At 40.6% G+C, this 24,387-nt stretch overlaps 2 protein-coding genes across 6 annotated transcripts in view; one reads left to right on the top strand and one right to left on the bottom strand.

Annotated features, from left to right (window-relative positions):
• The window catches only part of SESN1 (sestrin 1), a 125,781-nt gene that overhangs the window by 21,907 nt on the left and 79,487 nt on the right, over positions 1–24,387 (bottom strand). For 3 of the 5 annotated variants that reach the window (XM_070417963.1, XM_070417967.1, XM_070417966.1), the window contains exons 2-9: positions 20,767–20,832; positions 19,822–20,022; positions 19,096–19,278; positions 16,747–16,989; positions 13,485–13,632; positions 10,390–10,502; positions 8,159–8,349; positions 6,823–6,967 (exon numbers count right to left, since the gene is read on the bottom strand). In XM_070417963.1, coding sequence (XP_070274064.1) covers positions 6,823–6,967; positions 8,159–8,349; positions 10,390–10,502; positions 13,485–13,632; positions 16,747–16,989; positions 19,096–19,278; positions 19,822–20,022; positions 20,767–20,832 — 1,290 coding nt within the window. Of the gene's footprint in view, positions 1–4,609; positions 5,790–6,822; positions 6,968–8,158; positions 8,350–10,389; positions 10,503–13,484; positions 13,633–16,746; positions 16,990–19,095; positions 19,279–19,821; positions 20,023–20,766; positions 20,833–24,387 lie in introns of those variants that run through there. The other 2 variants (XM_070417964.1, XM_070417968.1) reach the window with 1 other exon arrangement.
• Positions 1–24,387, top strand: part of ARMC2 (armadillo repeat containing 2) — a 142,318-nt gene that overhangs the window by 103,668 nt on the left and 14,263 nt on the right. The window lies entirely within an intron of this gene.

Here is a 24,387-nt window from a genome sequence, read left to right as displayed (position 1 = left end):
CAGCCCCGGACCGCAACATTGTATCCATGTTTTCAGCAGCGAGGCCTCAGAGCTAAAGCTGGCCCAGAATAAAAAAAAAAAAGAAAACAAGGAGCGGTTGGGAGCTTTTAGTCAACTGCCAGCGGGAAAACAGCCCTCAGCCCCTCAGCCAGCCTGGCCAGGCACCCCAGTGGGGACCCCACCCTGATCCAGGACACCCTTCAGGGCAAACCAGCCGGCCCCCACCCATGCACCAGGCCTCTATCCTATGTAGTAAAAGGGTGATATGCCTCCCAGCACCGGGATCAGCGGAGCAGCGAGGCTCCCGGCACTGGGATCAGCGTGACGGGGGGCAGCGCCCAAACCCCCTGATCACCCTGCGGCTCTGTGAGTGACAGGGGGCGGGGCCACAACCTCCCTATCCGCCCTGCTCTGTGTGTGACAGGGGGCAGCACCCAAACCCCCTGATCAGCCCTGCTCTGTGCCTGATGGGGGGGAGCTCCCCAATCCCCCAATTGCCCTGTGGCTCTGTGTGTGACAGGGTGCAGCGCACCAACCCCCTGATCGGCCCTGCTCTGTGTGTGACAGGGTGAGGCGCCCCAACCCCCCCACCCCCACGGGCACTGCTCTGTGTGTGACAGGGTAGAACCATAACCTCTCCATCGGCCCTGCCCTGAGTGTGACAGTGGCAGTGCCCCAACCCCCTGATCGGCCCTGCTCTGTGGGTGATAGAGGGCGGCGCCCCAACCCGCCCCCACGGGCCTTGCTCTGTGTGTGACAGGGTAGAGCCATAACCTCCCCATCGGCCCTGCCCTGAGTGTGACAGGGTGCAGCGCCCCAACCCCTGATCCGCCCTGCTCTGTGTGTGACAGGGGGCGGTGCCCCAGCTCCCCTATCGGCCCTACTCTGTGAGTGACAGGGGGCAGCGCCCCAACCCCCCTGATCGGCCCTGCTCTGTGAGTGACAGGGAGCAGCGCACCAACCCCCTGATTGGCCCTGCTCTGCGAGTGACAGGGGGCAGCGCCCCAACCCCCTGATCGGCCCTACTCTGTGAGTGACAAGGGGCAGCGCCCCAATCCCCTGATTGGCCCTGCTCTGTGCGTGACAAGGGGTGGCGCCGCAACCTCCCCATTGACCCTGCCTTGAGTATAACAGGGAGCGGTGCCCCAACCCCCCAATCAGTCTACCCTGAGCGTGACTGAGGGTGGCATTGCAACCTCCCGATCCGCCCTGCTCTGTGCATGACGGGGCAGCGCCCCAACTCCACAATCAGTCCTGCTCTGAGCCCGACCAGGGGCTGCACTTAGGGATTGGGCCTGCCCTCTGCCACCCGGGAGCAGGCCTAAGCCAGCAGGTCGTTATCTCCCGAGGGGTCCCAGACTGTGAGAGGGCACAGGCCGGGCTGGGGGACCCCCTCCCCCCCCCAGTGCACAAATTTTTGTGCACCGGGCCTCTAGTATATATATAAAAGGCTAATATGCTAAGTGTCCATCCGACTGGTAGCTATGACACACACTGACCACCAGGGGGCAGACACTCAATGCAGGAGCTGCTGTGATTTGCACTGGCCATTTACAGGCACTGCGGAACTGTCACCCACAAAGCAACACTTGGCTTCCCTCAAGTGGGACACAGGCCCTGCCACCACCCCGGAGTGACACCCCACCAAATCACAGCCGACGCTGCCAAGACCCCATGGCACAAAATGTGCCCCAAAGCCCAGCCCAACCCAGAATCGGTGGCTATGGGCACCAGGTAATGACATCACGTAGCAACACCCAGCTTCCTCCCCCTAGCGACTAGCCTCCTTGGAGTTTCTTCAGTCCAGGAACCCGACTTGCTTTATAGCCAGGTGGAAACATTTTACACTTGAACCAAATGTCTGTGAAGCGTTTTCCCATGCCTCATCTCATTTGATCCTCACAGAAGTCCTGGAGTAGGTAGATAGGAGACTTGGTGGAATCCTATTTTCTTTTCATTAGCCAGAAAATGGAGATTTAGAAAGCTTAGAAACTTGACCCGACTGAAAAGAGGTAAGAAATGGTGGACCTTGAAAATGACTTCAGATTTTCTCACTGCGCAGAATATAGTCAAACACTGCTGCAGTTAAATATTTCACCCTCTGTTCTTCCTGTGTGATCTACAATAATAATCTGCTTCATGTTGATATTTACTGCTGTGTTGCTGACAATTACCTGAAAGCGAAGTTGGGGTGCTTCACTAGCCTAGAAAAAGTTTAGCTAAATTAGAAAGCAGGTCTAATTAAGCAAATTTATTCTCTATCTATAAAATGTTAGGTTGACTTGCGCATGTGCGATACATGTAAAGCTCATGCTGGCGCCAATCACATGTGTGTTTTCATCTGTCATTGTCAATTGTGAATTTGGTTGACACTTCTATTATGGAGAAAGGGCCAATAGCGATATTAAAATACTAGAAGCCCGGTACAAGAATTCGTGCACAGGTGGGGTCCCTTGGGGTGGCCTCCGGAGATTGGGCCCCAGCTCACACCCATCTCACAGTCTCACCTTGGCCTGGCGCTGCCCACTCACCTTCTCCACCATTTGGTCTGCGGGATCATCAGGGCTGGGCCCCCACCCAGCTCCCTCAGCGCCTGGGAGTTAGGTGGTGGCCCCGCCCCTGGTTGTTGTCTGCGGGGCAATCAGGCTCCTGCTCACACATGCCTTCACCTGGCACCGCCAGCTCACCTGCTTCACCATCCTGCCGCGGTCCCGCTCTCGTCGGGACTGGCAGCGCCTCCACTGCCGCCCCCTGGTGGTCAGTGCATGTCATAGTGAGTGGTCAAACTTCTGGCCGAACTAATGCCCAAAGGGACAATTTGCATATTAGGCTTTTATTATATAGGATTTCTTCTAATTAATTTCTGTTTAACGTGCACAAATTCATGCACCGGGCCACTAGTCTTAATGATAAAATATATGCTTGGAAAACATGCTTACCCAGCAAGTTTTATTTACCTACACATCTACCAATGGTGTGCTACAAAATTAGAAATAGCTAAACCATTAGAACAAAAATCTTTTAGCTTTTAAATGAATTTTAAGTTTTAAATAGCACCATTGTTTATATGAAGTCAAATAATTGTATTAAATACAGAGGTATTTAGGATTTAATCTCATTAAAATTTTTTTTTTTAAAATTGGGAACAGGAAGGGAGAGGGCGAGATAGAAACATCCTATATAATGAGCTAATATGCTAATTAGACCAGACGGTGGAATGACCTTCTGGAACAACCAGTGGGCAAGGCCATGGGCCTGAGCCCCTTGCATGAATTTTGTGCATCGGGCCTCTAGTCAATGATAAGATAGAATCATTGATTAGCTGCCTCCTGCACGCCCCCCACCCACTGGAATCAAACCATATCCTCGTGATTCACATGTCGATGCTCAACCACTGAGCCATGCCAGCCAGGCCTGATCTCATTCTTATAATGGGAGATACTGAATTAAGTTTGGCCTAGTAAAAAAGTTCCCCAAATTTTACTCCAAAAACCTGATTTAAATAACGAAATCCTGGAAACATCAACCAGAAATGTTTTCAGGATTATTTAAGAAAAAATTTTCCTCTTGTGGGGTGAGGGTTTTGATAGCCCATAGAGTGTTCTATTTCACCTTCCCTTCATTATTTTGGAAACTATTAGATTATAGTAACATTAGAAATCCAGTGTGTTTAGTTTTGAGAAAACTTTCTGTGTAACAGGAAGCACCTGTTAAACAGGAGGCATTGAAACATTAATTTTGTATCACATGCACGCCTTTATTACTTTAGGTATAAACACACTTTTTTACTCATTAAAATTTTTATTCTGACTTGTAATTTCTAAGTGATTATAAACTTTAGTGGACTAAGATAATGCATTCGGTTGATTTTGTTTTGTGATCACAATCTGTTACAAACTTTGTATTTTCAAGACAAAGCAGAATGAGTAAAATTTAACTATATCCAGTGCAACCTCACTTGTTAAGCTCACCTGCATTGCTATGATGAGCAGCAGACAGAAGAGGGCAAAGAGAAATTCAATGGGTAGGACCATGTATATATACATTCCTATAAGGTAACCATAAGTGGACCTATATATTGAATAATCAACTTCTATTTAATTAGCGATAATCTTGTCTTCTTACTAGGGTATATATCCTTGAAGGCAGGTATCACCTCTATTCAAAATTGTATCTTCCTACTCCCACCCCTATTCACACATTATAAATTTGTAGGCAACAGACTGAGCTCAACAGCTTTGATTAAAGTTAGAGCGATTTCTAGTTGTTTGTCATTTTTTGTTATATATTTTCTCCCTAACATAAAAATTATGTTCCTCATAATTTTTAATAATTCTATTTGAACTTTAAAACATCTCAGTTCAAAAGGACAAGGCATGACACCATGCCAGCCATCTCCAAGATAAAAAAGTCTTACCTTAGATTCTGAAGGTACACTTTCCTTTGAATTCTACAAAATAACTGAGTTTGCCATTTAATAGCAGTCTCTCATCTGATACAACATTATTTAAGTATGAATCTACCCTGGCTAATAAAAGCAAATGAAACTCAGAATTGTTACTAATTCTGAAGTCATGACTTTTTAAAGAGATTAAGACAGCAAATAAAATTGGAGAAAAGTTATTCTTTATTGAAAAATACCAATAATACTGACAGACTTCAAAAGCAGTTCAGGCTTCCAGAATACGAAGTACTCAATACATTTTTTTCAAATCTGTTTGCATTTCAAACAAACAGCATTTTTGTAAATCAAGTTTGATAACCTGACTAAAAATATTTTCCAGCTTTATTATTTATGGAGTGCACATCTTTAAAGTGGGGTCAATGAGGTGGGCAGGAGCAGAATGCACCTGGGCTGTGCAGCAGACAGTAGCCACATGTCCCACAACTCCCGGGCTGGCAACAGAAACACTGCACAAGATAGCTGCCCTCCAGTGTCAGAGGATCTTGAGAAATAGCATATCAAGAGATAGCCAGCTTTTCTTAATTTACACATTTTCATTTACATTTAAATTGCTTTTTGAAGGAAATCTTTAAGAATGACAGTGTAATTAATGTCATCCAATAACTCTGAATTTAAAAAAACTATAATGAAAGAATTGAACTGTTACCATCAAAACAGTCTTTGCTGAGCTATGAGTAATAATTCTATGCTTTTTTAGATGCAACAAAATTAAAACATATGCAAGTTTAATTTGAAACCACAAAAATTATGTAGGCTCAGATAGTAGCAGTGTTCACTTTATTACTAATAGCTTAACTGGAACAACCACTCTACTCATTCCACCAGCAGGAATAGCAGCACCAAGACCTAAAATTCTTTGTGTAAAAAGGCTTATGTCATTTTCCAAGTCCCATTCTTTGCATGCTCCAATTCTTGTTATCTTATTTAAAACATAAAAGCAACAGGATTTGGAGAGTTACTATTTGCTGTATTAAAAACAGTTATACAGCATCTTGTACTTCAAAAAGCAAAATACTGTGAACGGCAACCCTTCTTCACAGCTCTAAACTTGAAGCTGCCAAGCAGTCACTGCTCGTGCCAACAGTGGTATTTCCACAGGAAAACAGCAGAAACTAAAGGAATCATGGCACAATGTATTTCTGAATTCTTTTATCTACCATTGGTCCTGGGGCTTAGAACCTTCCCCTCGTAGACTATATCTGCTGATTATTCCATCATCTTTAATGGAGGAAAGGCATCAGGTCATATAGCGCGTAATGGCTCTCAGAGCATAAAGGAGTTCGGCTTGCATCCTAGCTTCTATAAGAAGCAGATTAACATGAACCTGCATATAAAACATAACATTTAAGGTAAGGTTATAATCATTCGCAATTAGTTTTTCAGTGCGTCTAATAAAGAAACACCAAAAATCAAGCACATTTTCTGTGTTCCACTGAATAACTTAGAAGTCTTGGGTTTACTGACCAGAATATCAATTTTTCTTTTAAAATATATTTTTATTGATTTCAGAGGAAGGGAGAGCGAGATAGAAACATCGATGAGAGAAAATCATTGATCGGTTGCCTCCAGCACACCCCCTACTGGGGATTGAGGCCGAAATTTCCGGCAAGTACCGTGACTGGTTCATAGGTCAAGGCTCAACCACTAAGCCAAATTGGCTGGGCCAGAATATCAGTTTTTCAAAACAAAAGCTATCTGATGCTCTTTTTGGGTAGTTGTTTTGTGCTTTTATTTGTTTGATCACATCTCTTCTGGGAGGTATATTTCAGAAAATCTAGACAGTGCTTTATTCGAATATCAATTTCCCAAGTCAAATCATCATTTCTATATAAAGATGAATCAAAGACTAGACCAGGTATTTCTAACAAAACATTTTTTTTTAAAGAGCTCTTGTACAACAGTCTTCTCCTAAGTGGTGACAGCCATGCCAGCACTTTAAAGATGGGCCAGACCACCTGTCTTTATTCTTTTACTCTAGCACAGTGGTTCTCAACCTTGGCTGCACATTAGAATCACCTGGGAATCTTTTTAAAATCCTGATTTCTGGGCTTCATTCTCCGAAAATTGTTTCTTTGTTTCTAATGTTGTGGCCCCACCCCATAACAAACAGAATTTCCGGAGGATGAGGCCCAGAAATCAGGATTTTAAAAAGATTCCCAGGTGATTCTAATGTGCAGCCAAGGTTGAGAACCACTGCTCTAGCACCATGAGGTTCTCTCCCAACCAGTATCTGAGGCAGCTGTGCTGGAATGTTTTTGGTTGGGAGAGTGATGGAAAGGTTCGAGATGCTTTAGATTAGGTGAAGGAGAACAAGAATCACGAAGTTACAGAGTAAACAAGCCACAATAGGTGCATACCTTCTCGGAGTGCTTGAACTGCCTCCAGAAGCTATCATACATTCTTTTTGTAACCTTTTCAGGAGTGCAAACAATAGTTTTGATATAAACTTTAAAGCTACGATCCAATAGCTGGTTAATTTCACCATAGTCATAGTCATCATATCTGTTAAAAGACAAAGCGAGAACCATGTTTTCGATATATGAGCTGTTTTCTTCTTACAAAAGTACGGAAACCACTTGTAAATGCCAATTCTTTTTTCCTCTTTGTGTAGGCAGCTGTCCCCCCCAAATAACAACTTTACAATGTTTAAATGGGAGTAGATTAGTGAGTGGAAATGGATAAGAAATAGAAGTTAGGGAGAGGAACAAAAAATTTGCCAGTGCCCAAACAATAGTATGTATTTACAATCATGAATAAGCAACCACACTGAGGTACAAATTCTGGAAACAGTTTATGAATATTGCTGAAATTAGACAATATTTATTATTGGTACTATTACATGATATATAAATTGTAAACCACTTGTGTAAATGAAATAATTAGAATTCTTTTTCTCATGTTCCCAAGTTTCTTGGGTTATATGAGTAAAAAAAGGCGGGGGGGGGGGGGGGGGGGCGGTTTCCAGAGGAAAGATGGTCTATATACGGCCTCACGGTGTCTTCTACACTTAGGAGACACTGTTCTGATTTAAGCCAAGATGGTCAAAGGCTCCAGTGTCTGCTCTACCCCACTATGTGATGATTTCTAGAACACCCAAGGACTAAAATCTCCTATTTGTTTTTCAGTGGAAAAGGGAGAAAGTTCTTGCAAAGCTGGTCCTAACCATTTAGGAGGTTAAAGTCAATAACTAAAATAATCAGAAAGTGCTGTGGCATGGAGTTTGTGTGCATGTGTCAGAAAGCAGTATATAATAGCTGCACTTCCTATGTAACATAATAATGTGGCTGAATACCTAAGAGTCAGGACATGAACGTTTTGCACTTTGATGAAGTATCATGGGAGTAGGGAGTAGCTTTTGAAGGAGCTTGAGAACAGCCAGAGGGGTACTATAAAGGTACTAAGTTCCAAGAAGGTAGAAATGTAAGTGTATCAGGAAATAGATAATACTTGACCTCCCTCCTCTTCCCTGGAAGCATCTTGTCAATGTCCCTAACTTTCCCTCCTTCCTAGCTAAGAAAGAGGAAACAAACCAAGCTGTTATAAATTGGTTCTCTGAAGCATAAGCATAAAAATAAGCTACTGGAAAGGGGATTATTTTGAGCTTGTGTGTCTGTGTGCATATGTGTTCCAAGTACCTGAATAGTTTAGTCCAATGGAAAATACCTCTTTGTAAGCATAAGAAAACAGACTAACCTTATTCCAAACATGCAGTGAATATAGTTCCAAATAGCCCGTCTGAGCATTGAGGTATCAACATCTTTGTGCATTGCCATTGTATTATAAGTAAGATTGTAAGCAATGTGAAATTTTTCATCAATCAACTGTCCCACATCTGGATAAAGGCGATTTACCAAAGAATAACCATGGTCTTCCCAGCAATAGTCCTAAATACAGAGAATAGAATAAATGTGAATAATTAAAATGTGGCCAAGTATTATCCTATGTCCACCACTCTGCACTGTGGTGAGATTGTCAGTTGGAATCCACTGCTGTTCTAGTATATCCCTAGCTCTCAGCTTTACTTGCACTCCAGTCTGATATTTTCAATTTCTATACTACAATATACAAAAGGTTGTTTATTACTCAGCGAGTTTAAAAACCAATGGACTCTCTTCCTTACACATAGGCCGTTTTCAGCTTTCTCTCTCTGTCTCCTCCCTCAGCATCCAGAGGAGCCCTCTCTCCTTTTCCATCACTGCACCCATCCAAACGGTCCTCAAGTTTTATTTAGAAATATCCATCACTCATTCCTTTTCCTCCTACTGCATCTTTTGACTCTCAGACCTGTTTACTGGGTCTCCCAGTTAGATTTTCCGCATTAAATCTCCCTGCTTCCTTTCTACCTCAAACAAAACTTAATAAAGCACCCACTTCTATGTTGCTCCCATATGTATTTTCCTAAAAACCTCTGATATCATGTAATTACTCTGGTCAAAACCTACAAACCTGACCAATTTCCCACTAGTCAGAAGTAGGAACCCTTTGCTTAAAGCTCACAGCAGCCCAGCCAGTTTCTCTGATTCCTCCCTCACTATATCCCTTAACCTAAACTCAGTTACTGTCCTCTGCATATAATGCCCATGCGTTTGGACCATTCAGTCATCTCAATTCCTAATCTCCCTCCACAAAATGTCCAGCCCTCCTGATTGCTTTAATTCTAATCTATTATATTTCATGATACAATTTCACTATGAAGTAGAAACACACTATAACTTCCTTGTGTCTATTTTTGTTCCCTTAAATAATCTTAGTTCCCTGAGCAAAGAAATGAAATCTTATAGCTCTCAAGTATTTTTATAATCCTGGCAAAATAGTTATTAACACAGGCCCCTCACAATATGGAAAAGTTTGGAATATCAACTCATTTACCTAAATTAAATATTTATACATTATTCTAAAATACCTTTAAAATACAGTATATTTCTACTGATGGACTAGAAGTAGTCTTATAAAACTAGAGCACAGAATAGATAAATATTTGCTAACTGATGATTGTCAACTTTTATTCTGGTACTAGGGGATACAGCTACTGTTGCTTCTAACATATGCTTGCAAAACACTCAGCACAGTGCCTCCTGCAAAACAAAAAAAGAGGAGGAGCCTGGTATCCTGGAGAACCACCAGTTCCTTATGTTTCTATGGATAGAAGTGCACTGGGGAAATTTACTGTATATTTCAAAGTTAATGATTTGGGAGCTAAAGAAACTGGGCCCATCAACAATAATTCTATTCCCAACATCACTAACTTTATTCACTGAGAGATAGCTGTTAAGTAATTATGGAATATTTATTTATGTGAATCCCCCCAAAGTTTAAATTTAAAATCCTCAAAAATTCTCATTGCCTCAAATAACATTCAGTTCATATTTTAAAGAGATTTGGGACGCTGTAACTGTCATGCTTTATTTTCTGAGGTATCTGTATTTAAACACATCTTGCACCTCTGATTTTCTCATCCCTTTCCCTCCACCTACACATAATGCTTGATATGCTGAGGACATTTCTCTTGTCATTCAGGACTGGTGCTTATCAGGGCAGAAATCGCCTCATTTTATATTGGGGCTCAGTAGGAGGGGGAGAAAAACCAATGCTAGCTACATTCAAATACAACTGTTATTTATTGTTTAGTTGTATTAGAACTTTGAGTTTTTATGCATCATCTGGGAACCTAATCACCACTGTAATTTTGTTTTATGGGTGAATGTGTTTTGAATTCTGAGCCACTGATTTATGAACTTTAATAATATATACACCTTTAACAGTAGAATAAATATATCTAAGGGAACTGCCTGTACATAGAACAGTTACTTCTTTCTGCAACATTTTATACTTCTCAAATCCACGTGGCTCTTTCTTATTTTAAGTCAAATTGAGTTATTTCAAACCAATTACTAGTATGTGTATACAATATGTTGCAATTTTACCTGGACTCGAAATGTTGGAACGTGCATCCCATGTCTAGAGAAATCCTTATAGCCAAAACTAGTATCCTCAAAATGACGAGATATCTCTCTTGCTGGTGTAACTTCATCATCATCTGAAATAATTATAAGAACTACTGAAAACTTTTAAAAAACAGGATGCTAGTGAAAATTCATTTTACCACTAACAAGTAAAAATAGGATAACCTTTTCTTTGACCAACATCAATTACAATAGTCTTAAAACTATAAAGAGAAATAGCTCACTTACCAGTAAATGCAATATAATAAAAGTATATTTATTATTTACACTAATCAAAGACAAATATGCTAATTGACTGTACCTTTGCTATGCCCACAGCCAATCAGAGCGACTAAATGCAAATTAACCCAACCAAGATGGCGGCCGGCAGCCGCCGAACAATCAGGAGGCTTGGTTGCCTGGGCAATGGAGGAAGCCAAGCTTCCCACCTGCCCTGAGCCGGCTGTGGCCTCAGCTCATGGCAACAAAGTTTCAATTATAGAAGACAAATAAATCCCAGATACCTGCTTCCAGCCAGCCTCCACTGGGAGCTTGGGTGGCTGGGGGCCATGGCCAGTCTGCAAACAGCCATCAGCCCCTCACCCAGGATGGCCACACCCTCATGGGGTGAGGGTCCCCGCTGAGGGGCTTAGCCAGCCTGAAAACGGCCCTCAACCCCTCACCCAGACTGGCCAGGCACCCCAGCAGGACCCCCCACCCTGAAGGGGCTGTGACCAGCCTGCAAACTGCCCTCAGCCCCTCACCCAGGCTGACCAGGCACCCCAGTGGGGACCCCCACACTGAAGGGGCTGTGGCCAGCCTGCAAACAACCATCAGCCCCTCACCCAGGCTGGCCAGGCACCCCAGTGGGACCCCCACCCTGAAGGGGCTGTGGCCAGCCTGCAAACAGCCATCAGCCCCTCACCCAGGCTGGCCAAGCACTCCTATATAATAAAAGGGTAATATGCAAATTGACCCTAACAGCAGAACAACTGGGAATGACTGGTCACTATGACACACACTGACCACCAAGGGACAGATGCTCAATGCAGGAGCTGCCCCCTGGTGGTCAGTGCGCTCCCACAGGGGGAGCTCTGCTTAGCCATAAGCCAGGCTGTCGGCTGCCAGTACTGCGTTGGTGGTGGGAGCCTCTCCCGCCTCCTCAGCAGCACTAAGGATGTCTGAATGTAGCTCAGGCCTGCTCCCTGCTGGCAAGTGGACATCCCCCGAGGGCTCCCAGGCTGCCAGATGGATGTCTGACTGCCAGTTTAGGCCCAATCCCCCAGGGAGCGGGCCTAAGCCAGCAGGTGGTCATCCCCCGAGGGGTCCCAGACTTGCAAGAGGGCACTGGCCGGGCTGAGGGACCCCCCCCGAGTGCACAAATTTTTGTGCACTGGGCCTCTAGTCCTATATAGTAAAGAGCTAATATGCTAATGGTCATGACACCCTTACAACGTAACAACCATTCAGCAGAAGGCTACTTGCGAGACAGGGCAAAAGCGGGGAGGCACCCAGAGGAGGCGGGACCATCCCATGGCGTGTAGGGCGGGGTTGAGAGCCTGTAGCGCCTCCTCACCAATCCTTCACTACCCTCTGCTCGCACTCAGCATGCCCACCGCCCACCTGCCATGGGGAGGAGTGCGTGTGCCTCCAGGAAGCGGCGCTTGAAACTCCGCAGCAGGCGGGAGGCTTCCACGCTCTCCTCCGGCACCATGATGGGGCGGAAGCGGGAAGGCGCCCAGAGGTGGCAGGACCAGCCCGAGGCAACTCGTGGGACTGAGGGCGGGGCTTGAAGTGGCCAGAGGGGCCGGGCGCAGGGCCAGGCATGCTCGAGCTCTGGGTGGAGAGGTTAGGATATCAAGGCAGGGTGGCAGGCAGGCTGCGCAATTTTGCGCGCCGGGTCACTAGTCTGTTGTAAAAAAAAAAAAAAATACTCATCATTGAATTATTTATGCTTTTCATCCAGACTCATTCTCCCTCTGTCTCTAGTTTATAGATAGTAGGTTCTACTTAAAAGTATGTATTCAAAAGTATGAACACCCTTTTGGGTAATATTTATGGTAATAACAAATCAGCTTGCTCTAAACTTTGGCACTAGTACTATTTTTTTTATTATTAATGTCCTATAATATATAACAGCAGCCCAGTGCACAGATTTGTATACCCGTGGGGTCCCTTGGCCTGACCTGCAGGGATCAGGCCGAAACCGGCTCTCCGACATCCCCCGAGGGGTCCCGGATGTGAGAGGGTGCAGGCCAGGCCGAGGGACCCCACCAGTGAGCTATAGGGGCCGGGGAGGGACCACGGGAGGGCTCCAGGGTGTGTCCGGCCAGTCTCACCCAGTCCCTATTGGCCAGACCCCAGCAGCAAGCTAACCTACTGGCCGGAGCATCTACCCCCTGGTGGTCAGTGTGCATCATAGCGACTGGTCAAACAAACTGTTGGACAGGTCGAACGAACTGTCAGACACTTAGCATAATAGCACAAAGGTTTTAGAATGGTGAATGAAGGAAAGAAGTGTGTGTGTGTGTGTGTGTGTGTGTGTGTGTGTGTGTATATGTGATCATTTTTACAATGTTTCCTGTACTGTTCTAAACCTTTCTGAACTATTTTTAGGAGTTGATGAGATTATAGTTTCAAGTAAGTAGAAAGAAAAACTTCTCAAGGAAAAACAAGCTTACAGGCATACCTCATCTTTTGCACTTCACAGATGATGTGTTTTGTTACAAATTGAGGGCAAGACCCTTCACTAGCAAAAATACTGTGATTCATGTTATTTTAATACTTTCTTTATTGTGGTGGTCTGGAACTGAACCCTTAGTATCTCTGAGTTATGCCTGTATATAAATTAGATTTTTTCAAATGTCCTTCCACCTAGTCTAGTGCTATTTTCACTATAACTTCCTTTTCTAGGTTGCCTGCTTTATTTATAAGCAGTAATACCTATGCAATAGTCTCTAAGAGAAAAGACATGTTTGGATTGATGTTTAACAACTTTTAAATTTTCTCTCTCAAAAAAAATTGGGCTCTCTTTTGTAAGCTATAGAAGTTTTATCAGTATGTAACAATTGTTTTACCTGAAGAGAAGACAAACATGCTCTCTCTTTTTTCTATTTCAAAACGTGAGGCCATCTCTTCCTGACTTGCCTCTTCTTCATCTCGACATTCCTGTAATTGCCTCATCTTTTCCATGAGGGCTTCGACCTCAAAGAAGGAATCACTTATCTGAAGAGAAAATACAATTAATATTTCTTACACTAGTCAGAGGATGAAATCTTTGAATTTTAACAGAATATAGGAAAAATAAATCTTAAAATGTTAGTATATATGAGTGAATCAAAAATTGGGTTTGATCTGTTACACACAGAGATATGCAGATTTGAAAATATAAGAAAAACTACTTTAAGAACACATTCTAATGTGTTTTTTTACCTTAGAAAATTAGCAATGTCATTACTGTTAAGTTTTAAAAATTAAAATTTAATATTACTTGTCAATTTAAAACAAATGAATATTTTAAAAGTTAATTTTTATTTGCTCAATCAGTTTAAACAAGTAAGATGCACAAAGTATAAGTGGTTTTGCATCAACTATATACATTAGGCATATTGTCAACATATGTTTATCATCTCTAAATTACAGTAACCAGCCCTATCTTTCAATTTACCAATTACTGGTAAGAATGGAACATGTCCTTTAAAGGGCTGGAGTTGTCCACCTGACCTCTGCAAATGGGGCTGGCAGCTGTCACTTACTGGGATGACTACAGCAGTGGCATGTTTGTAATGACAGGTCTGACACTAGAGGAATGGCCAAATGGTCTTAGGCCAGCCAAACAATTTATACTTCTATACCCTGCTACATCCTTACTATGAAAGATGGTTCAAATCTGTAGAATTTATACCTTATAAAACATAGTAAGAAACCTTAAAATTTAAATCTCAGTGTTCAAATGCAAAATCAGTGTTTCCCATTTATAAATTTCTTTTGCTATGAATGTTCTTCCCCCTACTCTTCTGGCTTACACCCATTGGTCCTTCAGGTGTCAGGTTACATGCTTCTCCTGAGTCCCCACCCCCACCAACTCAGTCACTCTAATTATTCTCAAATAGCACTCCGCTCTTTCCTTTAGAGAGTGAATCACAGTTTGTAATTGTTATTGCATGATAATGGTTTAATGCCTGCTTCCTTAAGACAAAACCCTTATAAGGGAAGGAGGCCTATTTAATTTATTAGTATATTTTCAGAATCTAGCATAATGCCTTGCACATAGTACTCAAGAAATATTTGTTGCAGAATGACTGTCAGTATAAGTCTATGCTAAGAGAAAAATACTGTATACTTTTTTGGGGGTACTTATTTTCATATGATTCTAACAGTTACAACAAAGTGTCCTTCCTGTACTAAGTACTTTCTCTCATAATATCATGATGGAAAGTGTTTCTATGATGTATTGATGATTCTTCTGATGCATACCTCTCCATAATTATTCCTGAGACAGGATTAGTAGCCAAACAAAAAATTTAAAAAACTGAAAAGGGATTCTGTTGCTTAAGAGAAAGACCCAAGGTTTTTTGTTGTTTTTTTAATCAAGGTCTCTGTCAACTCACATTATCCTTTTTTTTTTTAATATATTTTATTGATTTTTCACAGAGAGGAAGGGAGAGAGATAGAGAGAGTTAGAAACATCGATGAGAGAGAAACATCGATCAGCTGCCTCCTGCACACCCCCCACCGGGGATGTGCCCGCAACCAAGGTACATGCCCTTGACCGGAATCGAACCCGGGACCTCTCAGTCCACAGGCTGACGCTCTATCCACTGAGCCAAACCGGTTTTGGCTCACATTATCCTTTTATTATGTTAATTTATTTACCCATTTTCCTCTAAAACTGTTCAAAATTTAAATATTCTTAGATGAGACACTTGATAGAAATGAGGGAAACAGTGTATTTTAATATTAAAATGTTGATATTATATGAGGAAATTATTTTTGGTTTGTTTTTTACCATTTGTATCTGAAGAATAAACTATATCAGATGGCTATCAAGTCCCATCAGTGTGGGCTATAAACCTTCTAAAAGTAGCCAACTCAACAACTGAAAATAGGAAGCTTATCTACTACAGAAAACTTCTATTATTTCACTATATTTTAATAGAAGGATAACCAAAAACAATCAAGTACTTTTCTTTAGCCTTGTACTATATCAAAAGTAGGGAAGAGCAATAATACAATTTCCAAGCATCCTAGCAACTGATACACTCTCCCTTAGACCATCTCTTAACCTCTAAGCTTTGATAAATAATCACTGGCCATATGCAGACCTATAATGTGAACCCAACTAGCTCAAAAGAGGATGACAATAGTGGTCTTGGGCTTTGTCAGCAAAGCATGCTGATCAACCTTGAAAATGATTTTCCTTCATGTGCTGATCTCACCGTATGTAATTTAGCACCTGATAAATACCATTCTAGACCTTTTACCTCTTCAGAGACATTTCATTTAAAACTTACAAAAACCTTGTGTTCGATCTTTATACATGAAAGAACAGAAGCCCAGAGAGGTTAGATAACTTGCCCACAGTCAAATATAAAAGTTAAAGGCAATTTAACCTGTTCAAATTTGTTTCAAAGGAATAACACAACGGAGAAAAACTATGCAAAGTATTCAGAAAGCTGTGATGCTATTTCTCTGATTTCTCTTGGAAACATAAAATAAGCCCTTGCACTTTCACTATAGCAAAAGAATGCAGAGGGAATTTTGACTCAAATTTGCTTATAGAAAATTCAACTCATTCTCATCTGTTTTAAAGGAATAACAACTGAGAAAATATAAAAGCCAGAGAAAAGTAGAGGTGAAAGCATTTTTAAAAAATTACATTTGTTTTAATATTTATTTGTATGAAATTAAACATGAAAAAGAATTTTAAAAGGAGAAATTTCTAGGTCAAGGATAATTAAATCTTCTAAAAGATAAAAAATTAAGAAGTCAGCTTGTGTCTTTTGTCCAGAAGGGAAGGAAAGGATGTGATTGGCATTAGGAAGTCCCTACCACCGTGCAGCACTATTCTCAACCTTCTCTCACTGCAGTAGCTCTTCAGTACTAGTTGGCTCTGATGGGGCACATGCTGGTGGCTCCTAATCCTAAAATTTCTCAAACATAACTTCCTAGGTGGTCTTATAAATTTGTATATCCCTTAGTACTGGACTAATGCTGGGTTTTTGGAGAGAGTCAATAAATACTTGCTGAATGAACAGATATAGGGGCCCAACGGGAAAAAAACACAAAATAGCAATTATTGAGATTAGTCTTATGACAATCATGTAACAAGAGACTTACCGAAACATTTCCTGCTGAGTTGACCTGATTCTCTTCCACACTGTGATTGCCATTTGTAATGTCACAGATGCAGTAGTTATTAACAGAAGGAGGTCTGAATGTGTGGCCACCATCACAATGAATTTCTGGACTAATTCCACAGCCAAATGTGAACGAGGCAAGAGAATGATAGTGTGTGAGTAGAACTACTGCATGTACCAGTTCTGCAAGGGACCAGCTGTGCTCTTCAGCTTTTAAAAGTTGCTTAGGGGGGGAAAAGAATATTTTAATATTGGGGTATGGTGTGGATGAAAGTAGATAGTTCATCTTGGTATTTAATCTATTGAAAACAGAATTAGTCAGTATACAAAAGTTTGCATAAAATTACAATTTGTGAAATGTAGACCCAAAATTTGCTAATTTTTATGAACTGTGTTCACCAATAGAGCTTAACATAATGTGATAATGATACATTATCGTTTTTATTTTCTGAAATCCTGATTTAAAAATATAATAGAATGCATTTTGCAGTAAAAGCATATTAAAAGCAGTTACCTTATTTCAGATACTAGGTTATGAATCGATTAACTATGTTGTTCAAAGTTTCAAATCCAATATAATCTGTGTTCAAGGGGCAGCTACTGTATAAAATATGCCTGGTTTTTATTGTTTGTTTTAAATTATTATCAGCCTCCTCAAGGAATTTTTAAGATAGCGGTTTGTATAACTTGACAGAATATTCCTAAATTAGTCTATAACTCTTCAGAGTCTTACAATCTGTGTCCCTCCTGCTCCATAATCTTGTATAATTTTTGATTACTAAACAATATTGTATTAATCATATTCAAAGCTTGTATCTTCTTGATGTTTCAATTATGTAACAGTATCTAAAATGTTCTAACAAAAGATATAAATTTCTACTGCATGATAGATACTTTTAGAGAATGCCAATCTACTTTCATTCTATTATATATTTTTTAAATATATTTTTATTGATTTCAGAGAGGAAGGAAGAGAGAATCATTGATTGGCTGTCTCCTGCATGCCCTACACTGGGGATCAAGCCCACAACCCAGGCATGTGCCCTGTTGGGGAATCAAACCGTGACCTCCTGGTTCAAAGGTCAACACTGAGCCACGCCGGCCAGGCTATTCTATTATCTTTATTAATAAATAGAACCAGAAGGAAGTAGTTTAAGATGGTATTTTTAAAAGATATAAAACAAGATGCCACTTCACAGTTATCAGAATGGCTAAAATCCAAAACACTGATAACACCAAATGCTGGCAAGGGTGAAGAGCATAAGAATGCTCATTAACTGCTGGTGGGAATGCAAACTGGTACAGCCACTTTGGAAGACAGTTTATCACAAAGCTAAACATAGGCTTACTATACAATCCAGCAATCACTCAATTATTTACCCAGCTGAGTTTAAAACTTATGTCCACCAAAAACCCTTCACATGAATGTTTATAGCAGCTTGATTCACAAGTGCCCCAAACTGGAAGTAACCAAGATGTCCTTCAATAGGTGAATGGATAAACAAATGGTGGTACACTGGACCGTTTCTCAGCAATAAAAATGAGTGAGTGCCCTGGCCAGTGTGGTTCAGTTGGTTGAGCACTGTCTGTGCACCAAGAGGTCACATGCTTGGGTTGTGGGCTTGATTCCCCAATAGAGGCCATGCAGGAGGCACCCGATCATCAATGTTTCTCCCTCTCTCTCTAAAATTAATAAAAAACTATTCTTTTTTTTTTTTTTTAAAGAACTATCAAACCATTTAAAGGCATGTGGGAACCTTAAATACATACTGATAAATAAAAGAAGCTAGTCTGAAAAGGCTACATACAGTACTGTATGATTCCAACTACATGACATTCTGGAAAAGGCAACAGTAAAAAGATCAGTTGTTGCAAGAGGTTAGGGGGAAGGAGAGATGAACAGGGGACTTTTAGAGCAGTAAAATTATTCTGTGTGATACTATAATGGTGGATACATGACATTATGCATTTGTCAAAACCCATAAAACTATACAGCTCAAAGAATGAACCTGAATGTAAATATAGTTAATAGTTTATATCAATATTGATTCATCAATTACATAAAATGCACCATACTAATAATGCTAGATGTTAATAATAGAAGAACTTGGGTATGTGTATTGGGGGAGTTTGAGGGAATAAAATATGGGAAGTCTGACACTTTTTTGTAAACGAGTCTATTGAAATTTTTTTTTTGGTGGTAAACACACAATACAATATACAGATGATATATTATATACCTGAAACCTGTATAATTAATCAATGTCACCCCAATAAATTCAATTTAAAAATTTTAATGGCCCCCTATATATATTACTTTACTACTTACCTCAATGTGTTCTTTAGTAATAAGCCAAGGTCTGTGGGCTAACAATTTGTTAAGTTCTCCTAAATTTTGTAGTTTTTGAGGCGCATTCTCTAAGCCATTAAGCCACTTGGAGTCCCCACCAACATGAAGGAAATCATTTACATGGAGGTTCACTAAGTAGGAGCACTGATGTCTTGCTGCAGCCTTAACAGAAAACAAAAAGATTATTCTAATAAAATCTTGAACTACAAATCCTTTTTCTTTATAATGTTCAAAACAGCTAATTACAATTTTTATTAGTGTCTTTCAAATTTTCCTAAACTACAGAAATGAAGTTTTCATATAAACAGTTTAAAAATTTATATACCATAGAGAGCACCTCAGAAATATCCCAAGAACAAACAAAATATCTGATAAAATTATTTGAACATTAGAAACTTCACTTACATACCAACTTTCAAACACTCAACTTTCAAAAACTCAGATTAAGAAGAAACTTTAATTAGCACCACTTGTATCAGTGTGAATTATTTATAATAGTGAAACAGATATTGTATTCTAGTTTATTCTCAAAAGTATGTAAATACATGTTTCTTTTTCTATTATACTTGAGAGCATACTTATTTGGAAAGAGGAAAAACAGACACTACCTAACAGGAATCCAATAAGAAGTCACAACATAAGTATTAACCATTTCTTAAAAAGATTAATAAAGCAGGCAGAATTTTTCATTGAATGTTCACAAACCATTATTCCAATGTAGTGCCGGTAATGCAGGGGTAATGGCCCATCCATTTGCAGTAGATAGTGTTGAGTTTTTAAGAAACTTTCTAAATACTGTGGGTGAAAAACCATCACTAATGTAATGTTATCCAAACGACCCAAAGCAGCAAAAGAATCTGCAAATAAAGCATGCATTTGTGCGTCTTCACTTCCCACCTGAAGAATCTGTATAAAAGAGAGAAAACCAGGATTACATAAATTGTAAATTGGTGTTAAAGAAAATATGCATGCACTGCATTCTAAGTATCATCTAGAAGCAAATTAAATTTGGCTTAAGAGAAGAGAGGGGTTACAAATTTAACTCAACTGGCAGCAGATAGAACAGTCACATATTATGTAGAAGGGAATGAACATTAAAGCCCATCTAGAAAGTCTGCTTGCAGACCTGTCCAGAATCCAGATAAAGAAGCATACTTAGATTATCAAACTTGCAAAGCTTGCAAACAGATACTAAAGCTTTTCCTTATAACAATGCCTACTCTCACTCAATTTAAGGAGAACTGACTAATAGCAAACAATCTGTAAATAAAGCATAGGAGTAATTACATACTTAAAATTAAAGATCCAATCGAGCACTGGTACCAACCTGTGGAGATGGTCAAGACCAAGTAACTCAGCTCTGGACATGCCTAAATAATATCTAAATATAATCAGATGGATTATCATTGGTCAAAACAAGTCTTGCCTTTCCTTGATTAAATATGGGTGTTAGAAATACTAGAAATCAACATGACTACAACAGCTTTCTAATCCCACAGATTCACTGCCAAAGCATGATTAATTGTGAACAACTTTGCGTAAAACATGTTGTTGACTGATAATAACAACTGTTCAGATGCCAAGATGTAGGTCATGAAAGGTTTTCCTTAAAAGCACACAGTTCACTATGTACTTTCACAAACAACATACCTCCTTTTCTGGGATAAATCTGCTTGGTCCATGTCCTAGTGGTCGAGGAATTCTAATTCCAAGTTCCTAGAAAAGAAAATTACACCATCTCAGGCCTCCAGCAGTAAACAACATGAACTGAGGCTACAGGAAAGAGGGGGAAAACAACCAGTTGAACAGAGACAGGCTTGTTTTGGTGGTTGCTTTCATGGCCACATATACATACCAACCCCTCTGTTTGCATCACATAGCTGACAACAGCTTACAATATGACTCTGATGAAAACAATGAAACCTGTTTCACTTAAAGCAGAGTTTTGCATAAAGTACTTGGCAAAATGTCTAGAACAGAAAGTTCAGTACATAGCAGCCAACCCTGTGGATTGTCAGTGATACAAAATAAGACCAATGTGTTTGTACATCTAAAACACAACCAACCAAAATATAAATTCCGTGCATCTTGTCAGGAAATGAAAAAGCAGTAGCCCCTACCTAGATGTCTTAAACTGAAAGAAGTATAATTATTATTACATCTATAATAATGGTTCACAATAAGGACAGAAGTATTATGAAAAATAAAAAAAGTTATTTAAATCTACAAAAGAGAAAGTACTGCAGGACATGTTTTCTCTGTGGTTGAATAAAAGCAATTTTAGAGAAATTAATTTTGTTTGTGAGCCTTAAATTAAGTTTTTTATCTACAGGATGCCATCAACCTTGTTATATTTTAGGAAAGCTCAAGTAATTGTGAAATGTTTTTTTGCTTTTTGACATAGTGAATCTAGAATCCTGTACCTGGAATCTAGAATTCTATACCTTATGTAACAATGAAGTGTGGTTAACAAAAACTAAAAATCTACTGTTAAGGCTTCCATTCCCCCCACCCCCAATACAGTGTGCTTTAGAAACAAAATAAAAATAATTCAACTTTATTATTTTTTTAAGGCTCATCACTCTGGTCTCTAAACAAAAACTTCTTAGTGTCTTAACAACTAAAGATTAACCCTTGCTCAGGTACAAATTACATTATATACAAAATTAATACAAATAGCATTTCTCTCCTCTCAATACTGCTTCAAAAAGTCCTTCATGATATAAGCCAGATGCTTTCCTTGTAAAGAAAAATGGGGCGGGAGGGTTAAAGAAGGACACGTGGCAGCAATTCAAGAAATCTGGTCCAAGTGAATGAAAACCTTTTGAGCAGAATGGAGTTTTAAAAATTAAGCAGGCAGAACAAAATTGAAGATAATCTTTATTAGGAGAACTCAGGATTCAGATTCAAAGTATGCTATATTTACTAAATGAATTTATAGCATATACAATTCAAATAATCTTGTATTGGAGATCAGTGATCTTAATCAGATTATTCCACACTTATTCTGAAGATAGTAATGTTCTAACCACCACACACTTCAGTAGAGGCGGCACCCAATTCATTGGTCTATGTATGTGTCTTGATTTTAATATCCTATCATAAATACAAGAAAAAACCCCCACATTCCTGCTTTTCAATACATCATCTTGGTATAATTGCAGCCATATACATATAAAATAATGACTCTGTTAGCCTTTTTAACTGCCAAATCTCTAATCTAATTACATACAGTTCAAAAAATATATATTGGGCAAAACTTTAAGGCTAAAATCAGTTTTTACCCCTTCTTAAATCTTTACTATCTTATTTAAACAAAATGCATTTTAAGAAAATATCCATTTCAAGGGTTTATTATTCATTTTTATAACGAGACATTATTCTTGGGACTTTAGTATATAAAAAGGTGACATATCAAGTGTGGGAGATTATTCAACAAATGATCTTGGGACAACTCCAAATGAAGTTGGAGCCTTAAATCATACTTTACTTCATAGTAAATGCGTTACATGTAAAAAGATAAACTGAAAACCATTGCAGTAGTAGAACAGAACACATGAAATGGAGCAGGCGTAAGAATGCCACAAAATCCAAGTCATAAAACAGAGGATTGATAAATGTGATGACAAGAATACTTTCACATGAGAAAAATAAGCATACAAAGTCAAAAGCCAACAGAAAACTGGGAAATATATTTATAATTCATATATCAAGGACTAAATTTCTTTAATATATAAAGACTCCTACAAATCATTAAGAAAACCCCAATAACCTGATAGAAAAATGAACAAAGAACACAATTAAAATAAAAGGAAATACAAATGGCTAAAAAAAAAGATCCTTCACAATAAACCAACTACAACTTAACTACACTAAGATACCATTTTTCACCTAAGATTGTTTAAAATCTAATAGTTTGAAAGAAAATAAAAATGTTTGATAACAGGCTATGGGGGGGAGGGGAGAGAAACATTCAATGCTTATACATTCTGATGAGTGTGTTTTGAAGTATGAGAAAAAAAGATCAAGAAGTATAAATTACTACAACTTTTAGGGAGGGCAATCTTACCTAATAATAGACAAACATGCAAAATGACCATACCTTCACTATGCCTTAAGCCACGCCCACCAGCCAATCAGAGCGACTATATGCAAATTAACCCAACCAAGATGGCGGCCGGCAGCCACGGAGCTGGAGCAAGCAGGAGGCTTGGTTGCCCCAATGATGGAAGAAGCCAAGCTTCCCGGCTGGCTGCTGCCTCCTCTCAAGGCAACAAAGTTTCAATTATAGAAGGTAAATAAACCCCAGATACCTGCTTCCAGCCGCCATAGCCACAGAGCTGGAGCAACTAGGAGGCTTGGTTGCCCCAATGATGGAAGAAGCCAAGCTTCCTGGCTGGCTGCTGCCTCCTCTCAAGGCAACAAAGTTTCAATTATAGAAGGTAAATAAACCCCAGAAACCTGCTTCCAGCCACCATGGCCACAGAGCTGGAGCGAATAAAAAACAAAACAAAAAAAGGAAAGGCTGGGAGCTTTGGTCGCTGGGTGGCTTGGTCAGTCTGAAAACAGCCATCAGCCCCTCACCCAAGCTGGCCAGGCACCCTGGTGGAGACCCCCACCCTGAAGGGGGTGTGGGCAGCCTGAAAACGGCCCTCAGCCCGTCACTCAGGCTGGCCAGGCACTCCAGCGAGACCCCCACCCTGATCCGGGACACCCTTCAGGGCAAACCAGTCGGCCCCCACCCGTGTAACAGGCCTCTATCCTATATAATAAAAGGGTAATATGTAAATTGACCCTAACAGCAGAACAACTGGGAATGACTGGTCACTATGACACACACTGACCACCAGGGGGCAGATGCTCAATGCAGGAGCTGCCCCCTGGTGGTCAGTGCGCTCCCACAGGGGGAGCTCTGCTCAGCCACAAGCCAGGCTGATGGCTGCCAGCACAGCGGTGGTGGCGGGAGCCTCTCCCGCCTCCTCAGCAGCACTAAGGATGTCCAACTGCAGCTTAGGTCTGCTCCCTGCTGGCAAGTGGACATCCCCTGAGGGCTCCTGGACTGCCAGAGGGATGTCTGACTGCCAGCTTGGGCCCGATCCCCCAGGGAGCGGGTCTAAGCCAGCAGGTGGACATCCTCCGAGGGGTCCCAGACTGCAAGAGGGCATAGCCCGGGCTGAGGGACCCCCCCGAGTGCACAAACTTTTGTGCACCGGGCCTCTAGTCCTATATAATAAAAGCCTAATATGCTAAGTGTCCAGTTGTCTGGTTGTC

Source organism: Myotis yumanensis, unplaced genomic scaffold (assembly GCF_028538775.1).
Source record: "Myotis yumanensis isolate MYYU_CA2020_CCGP unplaced genomic scaffold, mMyoYum1.0.hap1 SCAF_6, whole genome shotgun sequence".
Taxonomy (NCBI): Eukaryota; Metazoa; Chordata; class Mammalia; order Chiroptera; family Vespertilionidae; genus Myotis; species Myotis yumanensis.
Note: the sequence above shows the minus strand (reverse complement) of the source record. Positions and strands in the feature narration are given on the sequence as shown.